We start from the raw sequence: 23,180 nt of genomic DNA, 5'->3' as shown, positions 1-23,180 counted from the left end.
CAACCAAACAAAAGCAAAACAAACAAAAGAAAAAATACCACCAAAAACTTGGAAAAAAGAAAGAAAATTCAGAAGAAAAGATAACTCTATTGTCTCTTGTTTAGCTACACCAACTTGAAAAGTTATTTCATTTAACAAGCAAGGGAGACCTTGCTATTTTCTTATATATTTCTTTATCTTTCTGGAGAATGCTTTGGAGACTGCTGGAAATCAAAAAGAGAACTGACTCTTACAGCAATTTAGCTCTGTTGACTTCTACTCCTGCTCATGCTTAATGAATAAATAACTTCTGTCAAGATATGGAGGTACTCATGCTGAATGTACTTCTGAAGTAGTAAGTAATTGATATTTAGCATATTGATATCAGCATATTGATAAGAAAGGATATAAATATATCAGTATTTCTTGAAGAATATGTATCTATCTATGTGTATTTTTTAAAAAGCTTAAAAAGAGAATAGGGATCACAGAGAAAACTCTATGGCAATGCTTGGATAAAAATAATAGCAGAAAGCCTCACCCTTCCAATAATTCATGCTTTGAGTGTTTTCTCTTTGCACAATCATTTTATCCCTAGGAAGCACAACAGGTTTTTCAATTCTGTTTCCACAGTTAATTTCTAGAAGAGAAATGGCTGATACTCTTGTTCTGAGCAATACACTGCTACCTCATTTTTCCAGGCATTTGACTACTCTGGTGTAGAGCTGTTAGCTGAAATTATTTTGCAGTTCCAGCCTACTGAATCAAACGCAACTGCTTCACTGAGCATTGCCATACACCTTTAGAAAGTCAATTACCATCAAGATGTCCTTCTGCTTTTCAAAGGGGATAAAAGAACCATTAACCTATCAACCCTCATCAAGGCAAGAAATTCTGATAACAGCCTATATATGACAATGACGTTTTATATAATATGAAAGTGAAATGAAAAGTAAAACATGCAAAGACAGTAAGTGCTATACCCTTATATTGCTACCTATTTAATACCTGATTTGTGTTATATTAACACTATTTTATGCATGTCAGTAGAATCACCTTGAATTTTAAATAGATAATATGGGTTTCTTTGCTTTTACTTGATGCCATATTTCATTAAGCCTGCAAAAGGGACCAAATGACACCACTAGCAGGAGGAAATATATTTAAATTTGGATCAGCTATGAAAGCTACTTAAAGGGTTTCTGGTCTTTGTTCTCCTATGACTCAATTTTGAGATCACATTTTTTAAAAGGGATTTATATCAATCTGATATTTAATCATGGCATTCATTAATACAACTTCCTGAGTTTCATGCGATGTGGAGTTTGACACTTACTTGTTCTGTAGTCAACTCCTTGATTTCTAATTTATATATTATCTGAAAATATACTGTTCTCTACTTTCAGAGGAGCAAAAACTTCGGTGAGCTCATTTACAGGTTCTTTATTCACTGCTTGGCATAAATTTGGTCTTAGGAATCAGAAAACGGCACCAAAATCTATTTGTTGCATTGAAAGAGATACTCTGAGATCTTATTTTTTATTACAAGCTAAATTACATCATTAGAGCTGAATCATTTTGGCTGCATGAGTTTCAAAAGTGATATGTGAAACTGTCCATTTTCTAGAGAACAATGTTCTTAGTTATATTTTCTGCTAACTTCTTTTGCTGTATATACACAGAATGATTCAGAAGATATTCATGACCCAGCAATCGATGTCATGAAGATAGGGACTTTACTGGTAGACCCAGGTGGCTTGTTATTAGCTTTGCTCAGCTGAACATTCAAGACAGATGTGTGCAAACAGACTACGAAAAGACAATACAGGAACTCCTTGGAAATATCTCCAAGGAGGACATGTTAGTTCTCTGCTCCTAAATTCACACAGACTTTTCCTTTTTTCGTATATAAATAAATGATATTATATGAAGGGCAAGACCTTTACCCACAGTGACAGAGTGATTAAAATTGTTCAGCAGAAAGGGAAAAATACAAGAAATGCTTCAGAAATATGAATATCTACAAAAAGTACATTGTTAATTTGCACAATTTCTTGCAAGTCTTCTAACATATCATGCAATATTAAACCCTGTTCCAGAGGGCAGGTGATAAAGAATTTCAGCTTTCTCTACTGAACTTTTAGGCGGGCACTGAAACAACTGAACTGTGATTTCCAACAAATTTTGTCTTATGATTTCCTTTGACGTCTAAAAATGTGCAAGATCCTCTTGAGATCTTTCCCATAGTTACGACACAGTCTCTCTCTGTCATTTCAGTCTTCCCTTGTTCTGAGATATTTATCTTTGACACTCACCTGACCTCTAGCCATGTGAAACTTACAGGAACTTAATGACCTCTATCCATCTTAGATTACCTAGCCAGTTAATAGAGTGGGAAGGCCTCAAAGACAGTCACATATATAAACAAATTGCACAATCAAATAAACCTTTAAGAAAGTCTTTAAAGAGACCACGATATAAGTGAAAGTAAATTTCCATTACAATTATAAACAAAATGTGAAAAATGTGAACTTCAAAGGCTCAAAAACTAGCAGACAAATAGGAATCTTTAAATGCACTGTTTTCAAAAGATTTTGTGTTTTTTACACTAATACCATTTTTACTCTGTTTTTCTTTACTCTTGAAAGTGAATGTTGGCTTTAGTACTTACAGAGAGGAAATGGTAGTAAGAAAGCACAGCTACCACAAGCTAAAAAGCATTTTTATCTTCTCTGCTGGCCCTGAAACATTTCAAGCATCTTATAAAGCCTGTTTGATTGATACAGGTCATTAAAATAATGTGTTTAGGAAATTTAATGTTGTCCCATGAAATCTGCTATTTCTGCCATAAAAAATGGGCTTTCTTGAATGAAAATGAAAATTACAGCTTCACAGATAAGTGCATGTAAAACTGCTGAATGCATCAGCTGGTTTTTGTAGCATAAAAGTGATTGGGTGGTTACTATTATACAGCGTACTCTCAGAAATACTTTAAAATTATAAATGTTCTGCCCACTGTGTAACATACATAGTTTTAATATTTAGTACCATATATCAATATCTCCATATACATCGTGTTCTTGTGAAGTGTACAGAAAAATGGTAAATTACATCTCTTTATCTAGATTTGTTCAGCGTATCCTATGCGTATTTTAAAATATCCACCCACAATGCTCAAGATATTTATACTGTCTATGTATAGATATATATGGAGGTAGCTTTACTGGCTTTTAAATATTAAAATTCCGAATTGTTAGAGAATTCTTACTGTGTCTGAGGTTATTACTGATAAGGTAATAAAAGCCACATCTTTAAAATACTGTTAAGGATTAGGTGCTGCATCATCAAAATTAAACAGAGTTAGTGTTTCAGGCTTCTGCATCTCTGGTTTTACAATTATGTGCTAATCACAATTTACTTCTACCTTCCATCTATTTAGGTAATTGGGTTTATTTTCAACTGCATGTATCTAAAATCTAATCACACAGCTAGAGCAAGATGTATCCTCAGGCAAAGTGAGAGAACAAACAGTCTTGTTTAAGACATGAAGCAACCACACACTAAATAAAAATAATATCATTTTGATTATTAAATCTTCTTGGTCTACAAGAAGTATTCAGTCACAAACCCAGAGGGCCATTTAAATAGAGACACATTTACACAGAAGATCCATGGAAACCACAGAACTATTTCTGTTGATTCTTTTAAGCTACCAAGCTTTTGTCACCAATATATCAGAACCACATTTTTAGAGAACACATGAAATGGTTTCCTGAAAAGATTTTTTTCTGATGTGAAAAGCATACAAGCTGGTCTTGAATTCCTCTAATGTCCATATTCAGTGTACAGTAAAGGAAGAGACTCCGTACTTCATTTTGGTTCCCATTAAAAACAAAACAAAACAAACAAAAAAACCCTCTTAATTTCTTCAAATTGTTCTAATATTTTTAGGATTTGCCAAAGGTCATGAGTTAAGCAGGGGGGCATTCCTGAAAGCTAAAAACAAAAACAAACAAATGACAACAAAACACTACTTAAATCATCAAAGACTTGATTTTCAATGATACAAAATACTGCTTTCAGTCACACAGAAAACCATACAGAAACACTTTCAGCTGAAAACAGTATAAGGCACAGGTTATATATTAAGGCACAGTTAACATCCTAAGATATGTCATCCAAGATGATTTTGCATATCAATCCTTAAGGCAGTGCAGTATTTTTTAATTTGTTTACCAAGACTGTACAATGGAAAATCAAAAAAATAAAATAAAATAATAACAATAATAAAAAACTATTGTGTGCAATGTGTCTGTATGAGTTAAACATAGGGCTTTTTCTTTCTTTGTATTTCTACCCTTAGATTTTCCTTGCTCACTTGGTGAAATAAATAAATAAATCTGAGTACTTATATGGAGCAATTGAACAGAATAGTGTACCTGCCTTGAGAATTAACTTGTAGTTCACAAAGACTGGAGTTATTGAAAATTTATGCACTAGAAATTTTATATAGGAACCTGCAAATGTAGCTCAGATAAAAAACAATCAAGATGAAACATTTCAATTTTTTTCAACTAGAAATTCTTCTGAATTTCTATTACACAATCACTTCTAAATATTTACTTCAATGTTCTTTTCAGAATAAGAAGACATATAAAAATGTTGACATTTCTTATGAATAACAGATCAGTTTTACAGCTGCCCACATTTGGAGCGCATATATAATAATACTGCTTATAACCTCAAAGGACTCATATAGAAAGAAAGCATTGGAAATCCAAAACCTATTAATTTGATTAACTGTGAATAACAGCTCCCCTTGTCTTGTTAATTGGATGGTATTCCAACTTTTCTGAAAGCACATTTTATTACTTCCTTTCATTTGTCACTTAGGAATGCTTAGTAATGACAGCTTCACTTCCATGTATTTCAATATTGTAGTATACTAAGTTAAATTTCCTTCTTTTCATGACTTATTTATTAGCTGGACCAAGTCATTTTCAACCCATGTAACAATGATTAATGTATTTAATATTTTTCTAAAATAATAACAATAGCCTGAACCACATATCATTCATTCTTCACATAAATGAATACATCACATTTTTGTTATGGCATAACAAAGTTCTCCTTCTTACACAGAGAGACTGGTCAGTGCACACTGACCAAGGTGAGCAAAAAGCTATTATGCATAACAACATGTCCTGAGGCAAGAAACAATTTAAAGCATACTGCTATTTTTCAGTTAACTTGTTTGAAAAACATTTTTGACAACACCTAACTTCTACTTGATGTACAAATGTATTATTTTCAGAAAGTATTATTTTCAGAATAGTTTTCTCTATTTCTGTTCATTTGGGAACAATTTAGAGAAATGTAGTCTTTGATTAATTTTTTTTTAGGAAGATCTCATAGCTGGAGAGTAAATAATAGAGGAAGATGGCTATAAATGTTCTTTATTTGGTACAGCGAATTATTATACAAAGTGAACCTGCTCCTCTCACTGATAACCACTTGTGCAATAGTCAGATGCCTGGACTCTTCTGTGATGGGGAAGACCCAGTCTTGGCTTAAAATAAAAAAATAATGGTCAGTCATATCACATATGAATGCTGACAACAGTAGATATTGAAATTTTCACCCCTTTTCTTTTTTCAAAGGATGTTTTGAATTCACAAGTGGTGCTAATTTCCTTATGAGGTAGGGATATTTTCAATTTGTGGGGGTGAAAAATTGTTTGTCCTATTTATTTTTTCCTGCAATTTTTTTAGAAATTTGTTAAACTTCTGGAAAGGCTGAAAGACCAGGGACATAACAAGCAGAGTCCTCAAAGGCTGTAGCAGAATGAGGTGGATACCACATGATGAGTTTCTTTTGCTACCTTATATTCTCTCAGCAATAGTTTAGATATACTATGTGCAATTTTATGATAATTTCTTGTGTTCATAGACATAATATATATTTTACATTATGCAGCTATGAATTTTATCTTTATATTATATAACTATGAATTTTAATGATGTTCTGTTAAACTCATTGGATTTAGTTTATGGGATTGAGAGTGAATTTTTGTGTGCTTTAATTCTGACTAGTTTACAGCCTGTTCATTTCATGTTTGTGGTCCATTTAAGATGAAAGGTAAAAGGAAACACAATGAGGATGAGAGGAAGAAATTAGGTCTTTGGAGATTTTCAAAACTGAAGAGTTAAACTAGATGACAGAGATATTCCTTCCAAATATTATTTTTATGATTCAGTGATTAACTTATTATTGATTATCTTTTAAATCTTGTGAGGGTCCACCCATATCTTCAGTTGTCAATGCTGAGAGAAGGGTTCTTTAGACCTACTGTTCTTCTACCTTAAATCACTCTGTAAATTGAAATATGTTCACTACTTACGGAAGACTGACTCACAGGTGCGTGAGCATAGCTTGAAAATTCATACAGTTGGAAGACTATGTGTTAGCCAGAGAGAATTCCTTAGCAGAGCACAGTGCATTATTAAGATGTAACTGAGGAGAGAACTGAGGTCAGAAAGAGACCCCACTTAACATTCCACCAACAATGTCCACAGCTGAGACTGGAACCTAGAACAGTTGCATCAAAAGAAAAAAATTTGATATATATAAAATCTCTCTATTATTGTATCACATCAGTTGTGCATTCATTACTTAGGTAAGCGTTCCTATTAACTTTGGTAAAGTCCCATATGAGTGAGATGCAAACTTGCATGATTTTGTACTACACAATTGGATTCTTCTTTTGCAGAAACTAATCTGCCATTAAAGAATCTTAGCAAAGTTTCATTCCTACAGTTTTCACAGGAAGAAGCTTAGTTTTAATTTTTCCCCCATGGCAAAAAAATTATACTAGGATCTTTACAGAGTGATCCACTTCTAAAACTTACAATTTACCTTGACAGATATCCAAGTAGCTAACTTAAAATGTTACCAAGTAGGTGTTACTGGGTATAACAAGTAGCAGTGAAGAGTTAAAGCATAATGGCAGTAACTTCCCCTCATTATTTTGGACTTCTGACTTCTTACCGGAACACTTTCTCCTTCCTATTCCATATTACATAATTCAACCAGTTAAACTACAAGCAGCAAAACGCATTCTCTTTTAGTGCTATACATGAATGAATGATTATGGATTAACCACTATTAAATCACAGACAAGCTGTGTTCTAGTAATGACTTGAATCCACAAAAGCATGGAGATTTAAAGTTAATGGAAAAAATTCAGGTTGACATCTAGTCCTTAATTCACCCTATTGAAAAGTAAGAAACAAAGGTACGTTGGCATGAGTTCATAAGTGTCAACCCCAATTTTTAGTTTTAACGTTGAATTTTTTTTCTGTTGTCGGTTTTAGTCTAAGTTGAGCTATAGTAAATACTACATATATGATGATTGTACAAACGTTTGCTTTTTTTCTGTTTAAAATCTGACATACACAGTAACCTATTTTTGGCGATTCCTATCCCAGATTTTAACCAGGAGCAAAAACAAAGCTTTTCCATCATATATTTAAAGGTCAAAGGGTAAGATTCAAAAAATTCACAGGGTTTCTTGGGACACTCAGCCAGAAGAGATCATGAAACTTTGAAAGAAAAGGACAAGCAGAGGAAGAGGAGATTTATCTTTATAAATAAATAATAATAGAGAAATAGTAATTAAAAGCTAGAAATGACAAGCCATTTCCAGAATGTTATGTTACTGCATTAACAATGCAGAGAATGGAGATCTGAAAAGCAGTGAACAGCAGTCACTGCTAGCATCACAAAACTCTAAATTTCATTAGCAATGAACATCTCATTGCTCAACTTTCTAGGTCAACAGGCTGCCTAGTTTTGCTAGATATAATAATTGCTATAGGATTTGGCAATATCAGAACATCAGAAAGAAGTAAAATGTTCTCTCTAGTTGGAAAACACTCAAATGCATGAGGAGGGAGTATAGCTTACTGGTTGCTTCTTCAATATTACTAATGGAAGACTAAGAATCTGCATAAGCACAAAATTTTAATATCCTTGTTATATGAGAAAATAACAAGAGCATGACACGATGTTAAATAGTCCAAAATGCCTTATGTATGAATTATAGACATCATGGGGTGGCTATTCTGAAAATAACAGGGGTAGTAATTCCTTGCCCATGATTCCTGCTCATTTCTTTGACTCATGAGAATGAGTTTTACTGGCATCAATAACCCCAGAAATCGAATTCCAAAGTGGTATACATAAATATTTCTGTGAAATGAACCCTGCCTATATTTATATATATATATGTAGGTTTTTTTTTGCTTGTTTGTTTATTTGAAAAGCAAGATCCTATGACTGACCATTCATATAGATAGCAAATACCACAGATTAAGACACTCCATATTGAAGTTATAAAATCAAGGATTGCAAAAGTAAAAAGAAAAAAAAAAGAGGGGGTGGAAAAAGTAATAGATATATCTGAAGAACCTGTCATCTGCTTAGAGATTTACAGGCATAAGTTTGTGGATTATGTTCTTAGTGAATAATCTATTTCTACTGAAGTGATCATTTGTAATAAGCATAGCTACCAGTCAAAGCATTTTAGAATAGGAAACTTCTTACATTTCATGTATTTTCCACCAAAATCATATAGAATATTTGAAGATAAATCTCCACAACATTACTAACGTATCCAATTTATTGACACAGCTCATAAGTATTGAAAGGCAAATGCTAATGATCTTCAGTAACCATAGTTCTATTATCTCTTAATTAATAGCTAAAATAGTAATGAGGTATTTCTCATAATCAATAGATAAATAATAGGTTTCTCTGAAGGTCAGATTTTCTTTCACAAATAATCTAGGCTAGCTTTCACTTTCAGATAAACTGATAAAATCTTGAATGATTCCCTAAGGACCAAGTGTGGTCCAATAATAATGTCACTAGCCCTTTATTATTTATTGAGTGAGTACTCAATTAATATAGGCATAAAGTTTCATCTGGACATTCTGTTCTGCTAAGATATGTTAAATACAGAATATTATACATTTAAACTATTTTAATCTGTATCTTTAAAATTGCAGGAAATTTACATAATTCTAACTAGCAATAAGCAATAATTTTCATCTATGAACAAATTTTTTTCTGTGGTTATATGTGTTTAAATCCCTGTGATTCACTGAAAACACTTCGTGGGTGTGGATGTCTCAGAGCAGAAGTTGGCCTAATTTTTTGTTATGTTTTATACAGTAATGTGGTACCTGAACAAAAATACCTGGAGGATCAGCAGCCAGCTTCTACTAGACTCATAACATTTCGAAGCACTGAAGGCATATTTGGAACACATTAGTTTCAAAGTCTCTTCTGCCAAAATTTGCTTGCATAATAAAACACTAGAGGTTCTTGAGATCAACAAGGCTGTAGGAATTCAGCAGTAAATAAAGGTCTGAAAAATTAGAACACTTAAGAAAAATGCTTGTTTTAAGAATAATCGAATTGTAGGGCAGGAATGAACCTCAAGAGGTCATCTAGTCCACTTAAAACTTCTGAGGCTGGGTCACATTAAACACTGATCATGAATGGCTTAGGTTTATCCAATCTATGTCAACAAATTGCTAATGACGGTGTTTCCACAGCCTTCCAGGTGAAGTGTTTTAATCAACAACTATTTTTGTAGTTTAAAATATTTTCCTAATATCAAACTATTTACCCCCTACTGCAAATTAAGCTTATTATTTATTATCTTATCTTCAGTAATTTCAGAGAATTTTGTCATTAATATATTCTAAACATCTTCCTAATGTTGTTATTGACACATAAATAGCCATGAGAGTCCACAATTTTTAAGTAATTTCAGTTCGTTTATTCCTTCTTTCAATTTTACAGCTGTCATTGCAAATAAGGAGTTAGAAACTTGCTTTACAAATCCAGGCTGAGGGGTTCAAACAAAATCACATGACTCCAGAAATCAAACTCTAAGCAGAACATGAAATATTGTGAGTTTTCTAATCATACTCACAGATATTTTCTTGTTCCTTTCCTGCCCTTTCAAATGTAGAACCTCTCAGGAGATGTGTCTCACTAACAGGGAGGTCAAATTTTCCTTTCTTGATGCCTCTCTTCAATGCCTTTATCTCCCATTTTCTGTACTTTCAGCTATTTCACTGAGTTTCATTTACAATGCATGCTGTTCTGCACAGGCAATTGTCCAACTGCCTCTGTAAACACAACATATACTCACAGCAATTTATAATAGCACACTGAACTAATGCAAGACAGACGTTGAAAAATCAAATCAATAGGCAGGAAACAGAATGCCCATTTTGAATATGTTGCAGCTGTACTTGAAATTTATTTTTTTTAAATGTAAAAATACACAGTTTAAAACGTTCAGTTAAAACAACAGAGGAAATACTACATATGTACAGGACCTGTTCTACACATAAGACCTGCCTTTCCACTGATATATGAACTACCATAAGGAAGCTCCCAGCAGGTAATTTTGAATTAATCCAAAAAAAATGTTCCTGTTTAACACCTACAGTCAACATAACCTATTCATCAATAGTGAATATAACCTACCATGAGGGCTCCATCCACTCTGTGTACTTTTTAGTACACACTTTATTCAGAATACTAAAACTATATGTTACATAGGAGAACTTTCATTTCCCACTCTGCAGTAACCTCAACCTCTGTGATTCATTTTCCTGTTTATGCTAAAAGGAAAAGTGCTGATAAAAGCAAATGGCAAAACTCTGAGGCATTGATGTATGAGATGTAGCTTTGAACAGTGAGCTGCCCTTCTACCTACAACTTATACACCTTGCTCTTGAAGATTATTTCAGTCCTTACAGCCCTAGCAGTTAAAGGACAACTAAAATTGATCTGAAGCCTGCACAAAGTTCTAAAATAGTCTACCTTTAAAGTATTTTGAAAAACAAATTAAAAATACTCCATTTTGCCCCAGGAGGATGCTAACTTTAAACATTTTTACTTTAAAACTGATTTTCTCATTAATTTCTTCTCATTTGGAGTTTTTAAGACCAAGACGAAAAGAAAAGAAACATCCGTGTTTCCAGTAATGGGTTTCAATTATTTAGGATACAAAAGCTCAAGGTGATCAGCTATGTATATGTGTATTTTACTGTGGTAGCCAAACTCAAAAACAAGTGAATTATTCTAATGCAACTTTTCCTCCTGAGACTTCTAAGCCCTCCTTCCAAACATGCATAAACCAAACAGAGATTATCGAATGCATTTGGCAGGACATATGCATAGAATGAGTCAGGTCTGAAGCTGAATTTATGGTAGTTAGAGTTAAATACGCTGCAGCATACTAAATTTAATTTGTGTATCTGTAGATTTCACCAGTCATATTTGTACAAGGAATATATTTTTCTTCCCATGAACTTTTCCAACCCTTAATAAACAAAAAAATCTGAAATGTTAAAGTCATACATTTAAAACCATAATTGCTAAAAACATTGTTTAAATATTTGTTTTCTATTCCCAATTTATTTTAAGAAAACCCATATACTATTTATTGTTTAACAGTTGCTCTTGGTATCTTATAATATCTTTAAGCCAAAATTAGTTAATGGAATAATGTCAATGTATTGGCAAATTCAATAACATAAAAGACCTATACCATACTCATATTTAAATGCATTGTGCTTGTACTGTACTGCAGTTACTATAGAATATTGAACAATTCCATAATATACTAGTTGGTTGCCTGCAGTGTTCTATGTTTCTGTGACATTGCAGTTCATCAGTCTGTAGAACATCACAATTCTTCACATCTTATTTTCTTCTTGCAACATCACTGTTCTCATTACAGTTAAGCTGGATGTGTATGTATAGTTACTTAAAGCAAAGGTGAACTGTGGCAAACTTTTAGTTGCATCTTTCTAACATAATTTTCATAAGAAGGACTTGTATCTTAGATGATTCCAACTTTATTTAAATGAAAAAAATGATTCACTTTTAAAATTTTCAGTAACTTAAATAATCCACAATTAAAAGTTAGAAAGTGTTTTCTGTAACTGTTGTGAATATTATTTCATGTAGATGGGAATATTTAGTTCTTTGTCCATACCACAGCAATAGACACAACTGAAATTATCTTATGCATTTCTCTTTACAGATTTTTTGCATAATCAAGTTTAATCTACAAGACATTAGAGAATTATATAAGAAAATATTTAGCTCTTCCAAATCTGATAAAATTTTCTAAAAGCCCCCATTGGAGTTTGAATATATTATCTTCAAGGATTTTTAGAACTTGCAAAATTTCCAATCAGGGTTTTACATTTTGCCTGGAGCAGCATATCAAAGTATGGAACATTTTATCAAGCTTACCCTACCCTCTAACTTATCCTCTACAATTATGTATATGACTAGCTTGAATTCTAGAAAGTGTTGAGACAGGGAATAGTGTGACAAGAATTCTGAATTTTCAGGAAACACCTAGATGTGAACTCATGATAAAAGCAGCAGAAAATTCAACCTAATACAGTTCTGAAGATCAGTATTTTGTAATTACAGCCTTTCAAACCTGAAAATATTACATAAATTATTACAAGTCTCCCTGAAGCTCACTTCTTTGTAAGCTTGCAAATGCCATAACTCATGTTGTTAATTTTTAGGTCATCATTCCCTCATGAAATGACCAGGTATTGGTCATTGATGATGATGTTAAGATGCCTTTTTTTGGGGGGTGGGGTACATTTATGAATAACTAGAACCAGGGACACTTCCAGGTCAAGGGGTCTTGATCTTGATATATGATTTGCAATGTTATTTAATAGTTCATTTACAAGTAATAAGTTAATATATTTTTCTTTTGCAATAACCACTATTCCTTTTTATCTATGGGGAATAATTCAGACACTGTTCTTTAAACAAAGAGGATAAAATTTTGCCTTCTACGTCAACATCTCATAAAGATTTGGTTTTATTAAATTTATACTCTGGAATGCATCAACATCATGTGTATCTCACCTGCACCTTACTTATGGCAGTAACAAAATCCTTTTTCCACTTTGACTGTAACAAACTCTTGAAATAAGATTATCAATCAATGAGGAACCTCTGTTCCAAGCATCATTCACTTAAGACGTGTTCAGTCAACTTGAAGGTGAAGAAGAAAAGTTAGTGTATTCGGTCAACTTGAAGGTGAAGAAAAGTTCTAATCACTTCTCACTTGACTAAGGCAGGAAAATGCCTCCTCTACCGGCAATTCCATGCTGTCTGAACGAGTATTTACATGTCCTATGCAAAGCACAACAGCTTTCTTAGGGTACCACTAACAATATATTGCTACTGTGAAACTACTTCATATTTTAGTACTTTGCTTCTAGTGAAAGTGGACTAGCATGAAACAATTAGTTCAAAACTGAATTAAATATTTTCTCTGACCTAAGATAATTTTTCCCCATTCGACGGAAATGCATTTAGCTTCAGGCTGAAATTGAACATGAAGAATTCAGGAAAATGTTTCCCTTGTCACCATTTTATACCCTTTTCCAATACAGATATTTCATTTTCATTGCTGGCTAGCAATAAAATGGCTCTGGCTATAATCCATGACTCTATTTGACCATATATCAACGTTTCAAGAGTGAACATGTAATACTGACACGTCCCTAATGTATCAAACCAGCTTCAAAGCACCTTTAGGTTCTGGAATCCTCTCCACCTCATTCATGATGAACAGACTTCTAAAGCCTGTTTTGTATTCTTAGGTTTTGCTTTTTTGCTCTTTCTAGGTTTTATTCCTCAGGTGGCAGAATCTTTCTGTTCATTCTGGCTAGGGTACCAGCATTGGATTTTTTTTTTCTCCTCACGCTACAGTTTTACAGATCAGCATTTGTGGTTGTACCATTCTATCACTAGCTGTATCACATTTTAATGTCAGTCACTAAAATTGTCTTCAGAAAAATAACATTGTTCAAAAGATTAGCTTTATAATTAAACCAAACCAAACCTCTGAAATGGCTCTTATCCTTAGATTATTTCAATATCCAATATACTAATACACTAAATTATTTTGACTTTGAATATAAGGAATATTTTGATGAATAAAATTAAACCAATAGCTTGAAGGAAAGTATGGCTTCTTTTACATACAATTTTCATCAAGTGCAAAAATGAAAAAAAAAGAAAGTATTTCAGCAGTATGACTTTTCTCTGTCCTTCAAAATATGATAAATACTGAAACAAGAAACACAGGACCATAAGACCACAGATTTACAAATAATATGTAAGAAAATAGTTGTTCCACACTATGTCCTTTTTAAGAATTTGTAGTGTTGAGGCTGTAAGCAGCCTTCCAAACTCATGAAGATTGCAAAAACTTCCATTGTTCAGGAATGAATCAAACTAATTACAGCACAATTTGAGAGTGATCTAAAAATATACATTGGAAAAAACCAACTTTCTAGTATTAACTTACAATAATTAAAATAAAAGGCACTGATGATAACAGCAGAGACATTAGTTAAACTTCCTGATGACTGACTCTGCCCACAAAATATTCTTTCCTCTAAGCGAGATATTCAATAAGATATTTAAGATACAGCCAATTTCCATGAGCATGTCATAGCAGATTTTTTAGTGACTGCTAGCTTCCTTTACAACGATTCGCCCAAACAGTGAAAACTATTCATGGTGTGTGTGTGAGTGTATGTGCGAGGCATCACTTTCACGTGCCCTCCAGTGACAGAACTGAGGCTATTTTAACAGCAAATAGTACAGAGATCTCAAGGCCTCCGAGAATTCTGCCCTCTGGCATTTCCCATTTGTTTCAGCATTTACAAACTACAGAGAGTTGTTAAGAAAAAGGCTCATAATCATTGGGATAATCACGCTTAAGTTTAAACTTTGTTGAGGAGGTTTGGTATGTTCACTGTTGGAAGGAAAAATGAACATCCATGGATGAAGAGTAGAGGAACAAATATTTAAGAGCACAACATATAGAAGAACACAATGGATTGTAATGGATGCTTTTCATCTGACCTCTCTCTCTCTCCCTCAATCATTATTTGACACCAGAAGACATGAATTCACGAGAGCCCGTGCTAATAAAAAATGCACTAGAACTTAACTGCATTTCAGAGCTGCTGGTGTCAAGGGTACAAGTAATGTCTGTGTCTGTCAGAATGTAAATTAAGTCACTTCTTATGATTCACACTCAAGATCTAGAAAAGAACATGGCCAAGAAGATGACATGATATATTTGGCAAACTTGACATTCAACAGAGAATTTGTTATCACGGTCAAATTTTGATCCCTTGTTACACTGATGCGATTATGCTGCAATAAATTATAGCCAACTGGTTATAACTGATAAGAGAAATTTTCTAGACCCTCAGAGTAACAAGTATTACCTGTTGAAGACACTTGTAACCTTGGGAATATTAGAAATCATCAGTTCTTTTTATTATAGGGGTTTTATTTGGTAAAGGATATAATCATTCTTTAAAGACTAAATATGTCTTTGGTCTTCATTACTGGAGTGCTGTTAGTACCTCTGTTACAGTGCCAAAACATCACACACCAATTTTCAGTGACGTAATTAGTATTGTAGTATGCAACTCAAGTTCAGGAAAAAGCCTACTCTATTGGTAACTTATTCAGTAAAAATTGCCATATCATCAAATTGTGATGAAAGTCACACCACTTCCAGCCAAGCTCTCTCAGGATTTACAGTTAGTCAAATGCAGCAGCACATAGCAGTAGACCCATTTAGGCCCATGAGTAGGTTTCTAGCTTGTCAGAATCCAGACCAAGCACCTAAGTGTTCATCCTGAGACAAGCAGGGTTGTTATGAGTAAAACACTAAGCAGATGCCATAACCATTGTGGTGCCATGCAAAAGCCCGTAAAACCTTCCCACTCCCAGAGACAAGAGGCTCATCATAGGATTTGTTGACACAAATCAAAGGAGAGAATTTTTCTGGATGTGAAAGTTCACTATATTTTCCCCTTTTTGCTGTGAAAGAATTTAACATAAATCAATGTCACAGACAAATATACTTAGCTACTGTTTAGCTAGATACTACTGATTAACGCTTGGGTAGCTGAGATAACGAGCCAGGGAATGACTGTGAAGAGCTGTTGCTACATTTGTAGGAGAGAGGAGGAGGATGTAAATAGAGCATTATCACGCTTGCACATGCGTGTGATCAGGTTGTAGGCTGTTTGTCATTGCTACACATAACCCACAAGGAAGACCCCTGTTTCTTCTTCCAAAACATCACTCAGTAATTGTACATACACAAGCTCATAGCGAACACCAGAAACATACACATGTATGTACATATGCATCCATTAGCAGATATGAGAATTCAGCTGACCATTTCAGCTGTCACCTTCTATTTCTAGGTCTACTGTTTGTGCAAGTTAAAGGAAAGTTTCTATAATACCATTAAGACATTTCAAAAAATATGAAATATGCAAACAGCTTTTTTTTATTATTCTAAAAAATGATTCTTTACTTTAAAAATATTTATAGTTAAAAGCAATGAAGAAAATCAAATTGAAGCCACTTATACTGACTGTAGGTGCTCCGAGTGTGCTCGTGAAAACTGATGTAAATTGCTTGAGTTATGATCTCCTAAAAATTCTTTATGTTATTTTTTAGGAGCCATAGTACTAGGACTAGCAAATCTGACTACAAAAGGAAGGACACACAGTCCATTCATAAATTGTTACTAATGGTAGATATACAATTTTTCTAAGGCATTGAAAGAGATATTATCCCCCTATGCCCCACAGCGATAGTAAAAACCTTTCAAAAAGTGTATCAAGATACATTACACAATAAACAAGATGAAGTTCAGCAGAGACAGTAACATAACTTGTTATCCATTTTACAATTGATTCAGTAGCCTTATTTATGTATATTGGATGGTTTTCTTTTCATGACAGATATAGGATTCTCTATAATCTGAGTTTTGCTGTATTAGTAACCTTGTAGAATGTTCACTGAATAAAAGAAGATGGAGGAAATTAGGAGACATATTTGTACACAAATATGAAATTAAAGGTAACTTAATTATTTGTCTCCTTAACACCAATATCTGGCCCATCTGCAGCTTATTAAATTTTTATTTTAAATGTTTATAGTGCAATTGTGCTCAATATTTACAATGATAGTAGTCTATTTTTGTTCTCTTTCTGGAAAGTAATGATTTTAATAGAATACCTTAAAGAAACATTTTCTACCTGGTCTGTAGTTCTAAGCTGTATGCGCTTAACACATCACATGAAAAATGAATGCATGTATCAGGTATAAAAAATAATGCTACCTGTACCTCAGCTTGGGTTGACAAGATGTTTTGCATATCACAGGTATACATAGAGCTGAATCTTGCATGCCCCTTTGGCTTTGCTAGCAAAATATGACTTCAGATTACTCAGAAGCCAAAACAACGCCAGGTTTCACAAACGTCCACAGAGGATGAACAGACAGAATTACTTATTTCTATTAAGAATACTAGAGAGTATATTTTATAAGAAGTGATTTCATTATCTGCTGAAGTGCCAGGGTTCAGTATTTAAATACACAAAATTCAATGATGCATTAATTTGATCCATCTCATTAGCGTCCAGACAGATTCAGTGAAAAATGTCAGAATTGTTACAGTTGTTTTCAGTCAAAGTGGTATGCCCTGACAGTTTTATCTCTATAAGTAATGTATAATATATAAGAATATATATTATACATGAGATGATATATAATGTATAATGTGTAACATATATGATATATCATATATTATAAGATTAATGTATAAAAAGAGGCAATATTCAAAATTATATTGTCGTGGATAACAAGTTTCAGTAAAAGGACTTCCAGTTTAATTACTGGATCTTGAAACAGAGAAAACTAATAGGGAACCAGTATTTTACATAACAGGATACATCTGTTCACAGCTTAAGAAAAGCTAGCTGGAAAAGATCAAGTTTACATCATTCATCATACTTCAGTAAACGAATATCCAAATAGCATGGCAGGGAAACAGAATCACTTGTTACAAGCAAATTGTTTTCTACTAAAAGGTGAGGTCCCCTTTAGATATTTTGGTATTTATTTTCAGTATTTCAGCTACATTTTAGAGTGGATCAAGCTCCTTGAAAAAAATGTGGTGTGAGCATTTTTACGATTTCTTGGTAAATTCCGTATCACAGATTTGTGTGTTGATTTTTGGCGGTAGTTTCCATTTACTGACTCACAAAAAAATATCCTTATGTTACATATAGCAAGTGCATACACAAAGAATAGAAAAACATTCATACGTGAACTGGAAACCCCGTCTATCATATACATTCATTACCAGGAAAGACCGAAGGAGAACAGCAAAGTGCGCAGTTCTTGCCAAACATATTCATATGTGTTCAAAAAAACCTGCTGAACATCTTTTTTTTTAATGTTCAACAAAAACTGAATACAAGCCAAACTAGTTGTATAGACACAGATTACTGACAAACCACCTCTTCCTTTAAAGTTACTTGCAGACTGCATTATATTCTTTCTAGCAGTGATGGTCCTGATACTCAAAAGAGCCTAACTCATTCTTCATTTGAATAAACTTAATATTGCTTAGCTATCTACTGGTGACAATGGAGACAGAAATTAACACACACACCCCATACCCAGACAAACTGTGATGTTATCTTTTATGTACCCGAGACACAATAGGTATAAAGCTGGCATCAGCTTATAGATACAAGAACAGTCTGGTTAAAACATTTCTTATAAATGACTACACTGAAATGTAAGTATCTTAAATGGATTTTATGGAAATATTATGATACAGAATAATTCTGATTTTAATTTTATTAAAACCAGTAAAGTTGAAATGGCCATAAAAAATGATCATTACAGGTCTAAAAGAACAATAATTACTAATTATTTAGTTTGGCATTTTCTTGCTTAAAGCAATTTTAAATTTTCCATATACTATGCCCATTTTCTACATGAAATGAAATTGATCCTCATTACTTTGAAGCTAGTACTAACCATTATGAAATCATATTATACATTCCAGTGGCTGTGTCTCTAGGACATATGGTGCCCAGAGTGTGAAAATAACTCTGGAATCATTTTACTTAGCTATTAAACAATTATATCCATGTTCTTTTACAGCTAAAAGTAGGTTTATCATTTCTGTTACTAAACTAAAAATATCTATTATTTATTTTCACTGGCTGAGAACCTCAACATGACTGATACAAGGATTCTAATTAGAGTAATATTTTCTGGAACTTGAATGCCTGTTGTTTTCCAGCTTGAACAAGATTTGAATTTGAAGAACATATACTATGCTGTATATATGCAACCTGAAACAATTTTCTACCTTAATAGCCACATGGCAGCATTTGAAAATTGGCAATTATTCATTTTACCATGAGCTACTAGCTGGAAGAGTGAAGTTCTCATCTGTGAAGAATGGTATAGTAAATCATGGATTAGCAAAGTCAGGCACTCTCCATGAAAGTATTTCCTTTAGCTTGTACCTAACATATCTAATATTCAATATGGCTCTTCTCTTGACTATAAAAAAATTATGTGAACTTTATATAATTCCTTCTCCCAGAAAGAATATATTTAAAAATCAGGGAACTAATTGTATTAATACAGATTTCACTCAGTAGAGTCTGAACAGCAAAGCTTATTCATATTCCCATAGCCTTTTAACAAGTTGTGACAACTTCACACAGCCATTATAAGGACTACTTAATAAACATTTTGTGTTCAAAATAAAATAGCTAGACTGTGTTTAAAAGAATACACTAATCTGGATTTTTCAGCAAAGCCATAAAGAGCAGAACGAATACTTCTTGTTTGTCAGTATATAAAAACGATGTCTTTAGACTAAATTGTCCGTTTTTTCCATGATCTGAGGGGAAAGAGAGATACTTCCGTACGGTAATTCATCCTGTCCTCACACAAACATACAAGACAGTTGCAAGGAATTGCTCTCTGGAAGTTCCTCTTATTCTCCTTCTAAAATCTATACAGGGACACTATATATAACTTTTGCCAGCACCTAACTTTTTGATAGCTGAAGTCAAAAAATGCAAATCCCTCTTCTCACACCCTTGGTACCTTAGTTTGTGGTATTTTTTTTTTTCCTGTTCAATTTTGGCTTGAAGCTAGGTACCCAGTTAACATTCTTGCTGCATGATGGGAGCAGTTAGTCTTACATTCAAGATGCTGTGTTACAATTGCTACACTGTCAAAGACATCTTAGTCTGTTCTATCTAGAAGGCTGACAGGGAGTCCAGACTTTCAGTCTCTCCAGTAATAGCATTAGATCTCTGGTGTGGAAGGAGGAAGGTTGCTATCAGGTTACTAGGCAATCAATACAAGTGTGGGCAAGATTTATAACAGAAAGGATAAGGGTAAAGAGAACGTCATTATAGAGTAGTTTTGATGATTAAATAATGCCTTAACCCAGAAGCAAGCCTTTTTTTTTCCCCCATCCATAGGAAACTGAACAAGAACACTTGAATTGTTCCTGTTGAGACAGAGTTATGTGAACATAGGCGATACCAGTTCTGCATATCTCCTGAGTATAGTTAACTATTAGCACACGATAAATATTCAGATTTTTATGTACTCTAAATGACTCAGTTCTTTATGGATTCTATTTATAGTCTATAAAAATAAAGTATACAGAAATAAAAGTGTTTAAAATTTACATGCTTAAGGACTACTTAGAAAAATATTATATGTAATATTCCATACCTGAGTAGTGGTTGCTTTGGATAAGAAGGTTGGTCACTGTTTTGGCATGACTGAGGTTTCTTTGTGACTTGCTTATAAATATTCCTTGCAGTTACTCCAATCCATAGCATAGTAGATAGAGTAGAATAATGCAGTACTATGCCAACCTAAAACAAGAGTGGACAGTTAAGCAAGTTAATAATTATTTCTAACCAGAGAAGGAAAACACTTTAAAAAAAGCAGACAGAAACTGTTATTTAATCTATCATAGATATATATCTGTAAAACCAGATGGTATGTTATGAAATCAAAACTGTAAAGACATTTGTAAAGAACCTGATTAATTACAATTTTTTATACCTGGATTTAAAGTGATGCAAAATTTGGTTTGTTTTGCAAACTTTGTTAGCTTATTGTGACAATGCAATTTAAAAAATAATGACAGCATTTTTGTTTGCTATTATAATATTTTCTTTAATTTTTTCATCAATATATATTGTGATATCCTGTTGTAGTTCTGTCTCAGCTGTGTACAGCCAAGGTTGACTTCTTGTAATGACTAATTATTTGTCTGGGATCAGTGATAGTTGCCTAAAAAGCAGATTACTTTCAGGCATATTTTGAGGAACTTATAAACTTGGCCAGACAATTTTTAAAACTAAATGAGAGATCTTGGTGTCATCCCTCAAAAGGAAATGCAAACTCTCAATACTGTTATTATCATGATGTCTCCAAGAAACTGGTGTGTTTATCATTGAAAGTAAAATAAAATACAAACACCTTTAAAATACTAACATCTTTGTTATGTTAGTAATTGTTATTCATTACTATGGAAACAGTAATTGGAATTTTATCCAATCTACAATGCTTTATTACATCAGCTAAGTCTCCATCTGATTATATAAAATGAGGTTACATTTTGCAGTGACAAGTAAAATATTGGTATAATTGGAGACCACATAAATGTTTAAGGAATACAGAGAATTGGCTAAATAAAGCTAACACAAATCTATTACAATGATTTATTTGAACCAGTGTTCATTTTTGCTCAACTTAGAATAATTGATGGATAAAGGAAAAAAAATCCATGATTTTTGTTTATATTTAGTAACATATCACAAAACTTGAACACTGCAGCAAATATCATCAACAGAATACCCTTTGTAATTTTCTCTGGGACTTGTCTGACACATTAGACAAGAGAGCATAAAGCCTTCATAGCTGTTGTCGCTTGAGGTAAAAGAAGCGGAAATAAGAGAATGAGACAACTTTGTACCATCAGCTGGCAGACATTGCCAGTTCAGTGGCTAGTGCTGTCTGGACTTAGTTCATGTGCAGCTTGCAGCATTTCTGTAGGGACACAGTGAATATGACTATGAACTGGGGGGAGTAAAGGAGTAAGACAGGAAGGAGAAAAGGGGGAGGAGAAAGTGAAAAGAAGGTGGCAGAAACCAGAAGACAGAAACTAGAAAAAAAACTAGAGACTTGGTTCATCACCTCTTCCTCATTTCAGCACAGCACTGTTATTATAAATTCTGTAATTATTCTATACAAGTATGCCAAAGGCTTGATGAGATGAACAGCAAGGATGAATTCTGTGTGAGCAGGCACCAACACGTGAAATTCAGACAGTGTGTATAGCTGTATATTCAGAAAATGTGAGCCTCATGAGAGAATCAAATTCCTAAAATAGCACAATCAAACAATTTTACTGAACTTTTCAGGAGACAACTGAACTGAATGGAGAATATTGCTATGCCACACCTTAGTCACACCACCTTTCTCCACACTATGCCTATCTTTCAGCAACTTAGTTCTTTCTAATGGACAACTCAAGCAAACACAGAAAATATACAAAAATGTGATCAGCTTCTGTAATATCTTTTCAGCAGTATGTCTCTTTTTCTCTCAAAATAAAGTTCTCCATTTGCATTTCTTGCTTAAGGCAAAAGAGGATATATCCTGATGTTACAGGACCTCCTGATGACTGATGGATATGAAGGACAATAGTGACAATATGGAGATAAAACATACAGGACACTTAAAAAAAATGTGGAATTTGGAAGCATGACCGAGCTTTTATACTAAAATCCAAAGGAAAGAGTACTCTTTTCTCCTTGTGGAGATATTTTTTTCTGGACTAGAATTTTTGTTCTTACTCATTAACTAATAATCATTAGAAAAGGAATGCTTGTCACACTTCATCTTGAAAATTCAGTAATTCAGTTTCAAAGTGGTGGGCTCTGCCCTCTGACTCTTCCTTCCCCCTACTTCCACACCGACAGCACTCATGACATGGAGATGCATTTCCCGCAGTGTTGCACTTACAGGTTGTGGCTTTATGCTCTCTTGTCCCCCTCAGTGGGACCACCTCTTTCTAGCTGTCTTAAGCTAGGTAGACATCTGAGCCCTATGCTATGAATATGAGGTAAGAGTTCATGACATCCAAAACAAGACTTAACAGAAAAGGAACAGGACAA

At 33.5% G+C, this 23,180-nt stretch overlaps 1 protein-coding gene across 5 annotated transcripts in view; it reads right to left on the bottom strand.

Moving 5' to 3' along the window:
* Positions 1-23,180, bottom strand: part of ADGRA1 (adhesion G protein-coupled receptor A1) — a 277,156-nt gene that overhangs the window by 16,998 nt on the left and 236,978 nt on the right. For all 5 annotated transcript variants that reach the window (XM_035545601.2, XM_035545609.2, XM_035545594.2 and 2 more), the window contains one exon: positions 20,722-20,867. In XM_035545601.2, coding sequence (XP_035401494.1) covers positions 20,722-20,867 — 146 coding nt within the window. The remainder of the gene's footprint in view (positions 1-20,721; positions 20,868-23,180) is intronic.

The sequence above is a fragment of the Cygnus atratus genome, chromosome 7 (genome assembly GCF_013377495.2).
Source record: "Cygnus atratus isolate AKBS03 ecotype Queensland, Australia chromosome 7, CAtr_DNAZoo_HiC_assembly, whole genome shotgun sequence".
NCBI lineage: Eukaryota > Metazoa > Chordata > Aves > Anseriformes > Anatidae > Cygnus > Cygnus atratus.
The sequence above is the reverse complement of the archived record's forward strand: the minus strand, read 5'-3'. Positions and strand labels throughout refer to the sequence as shown.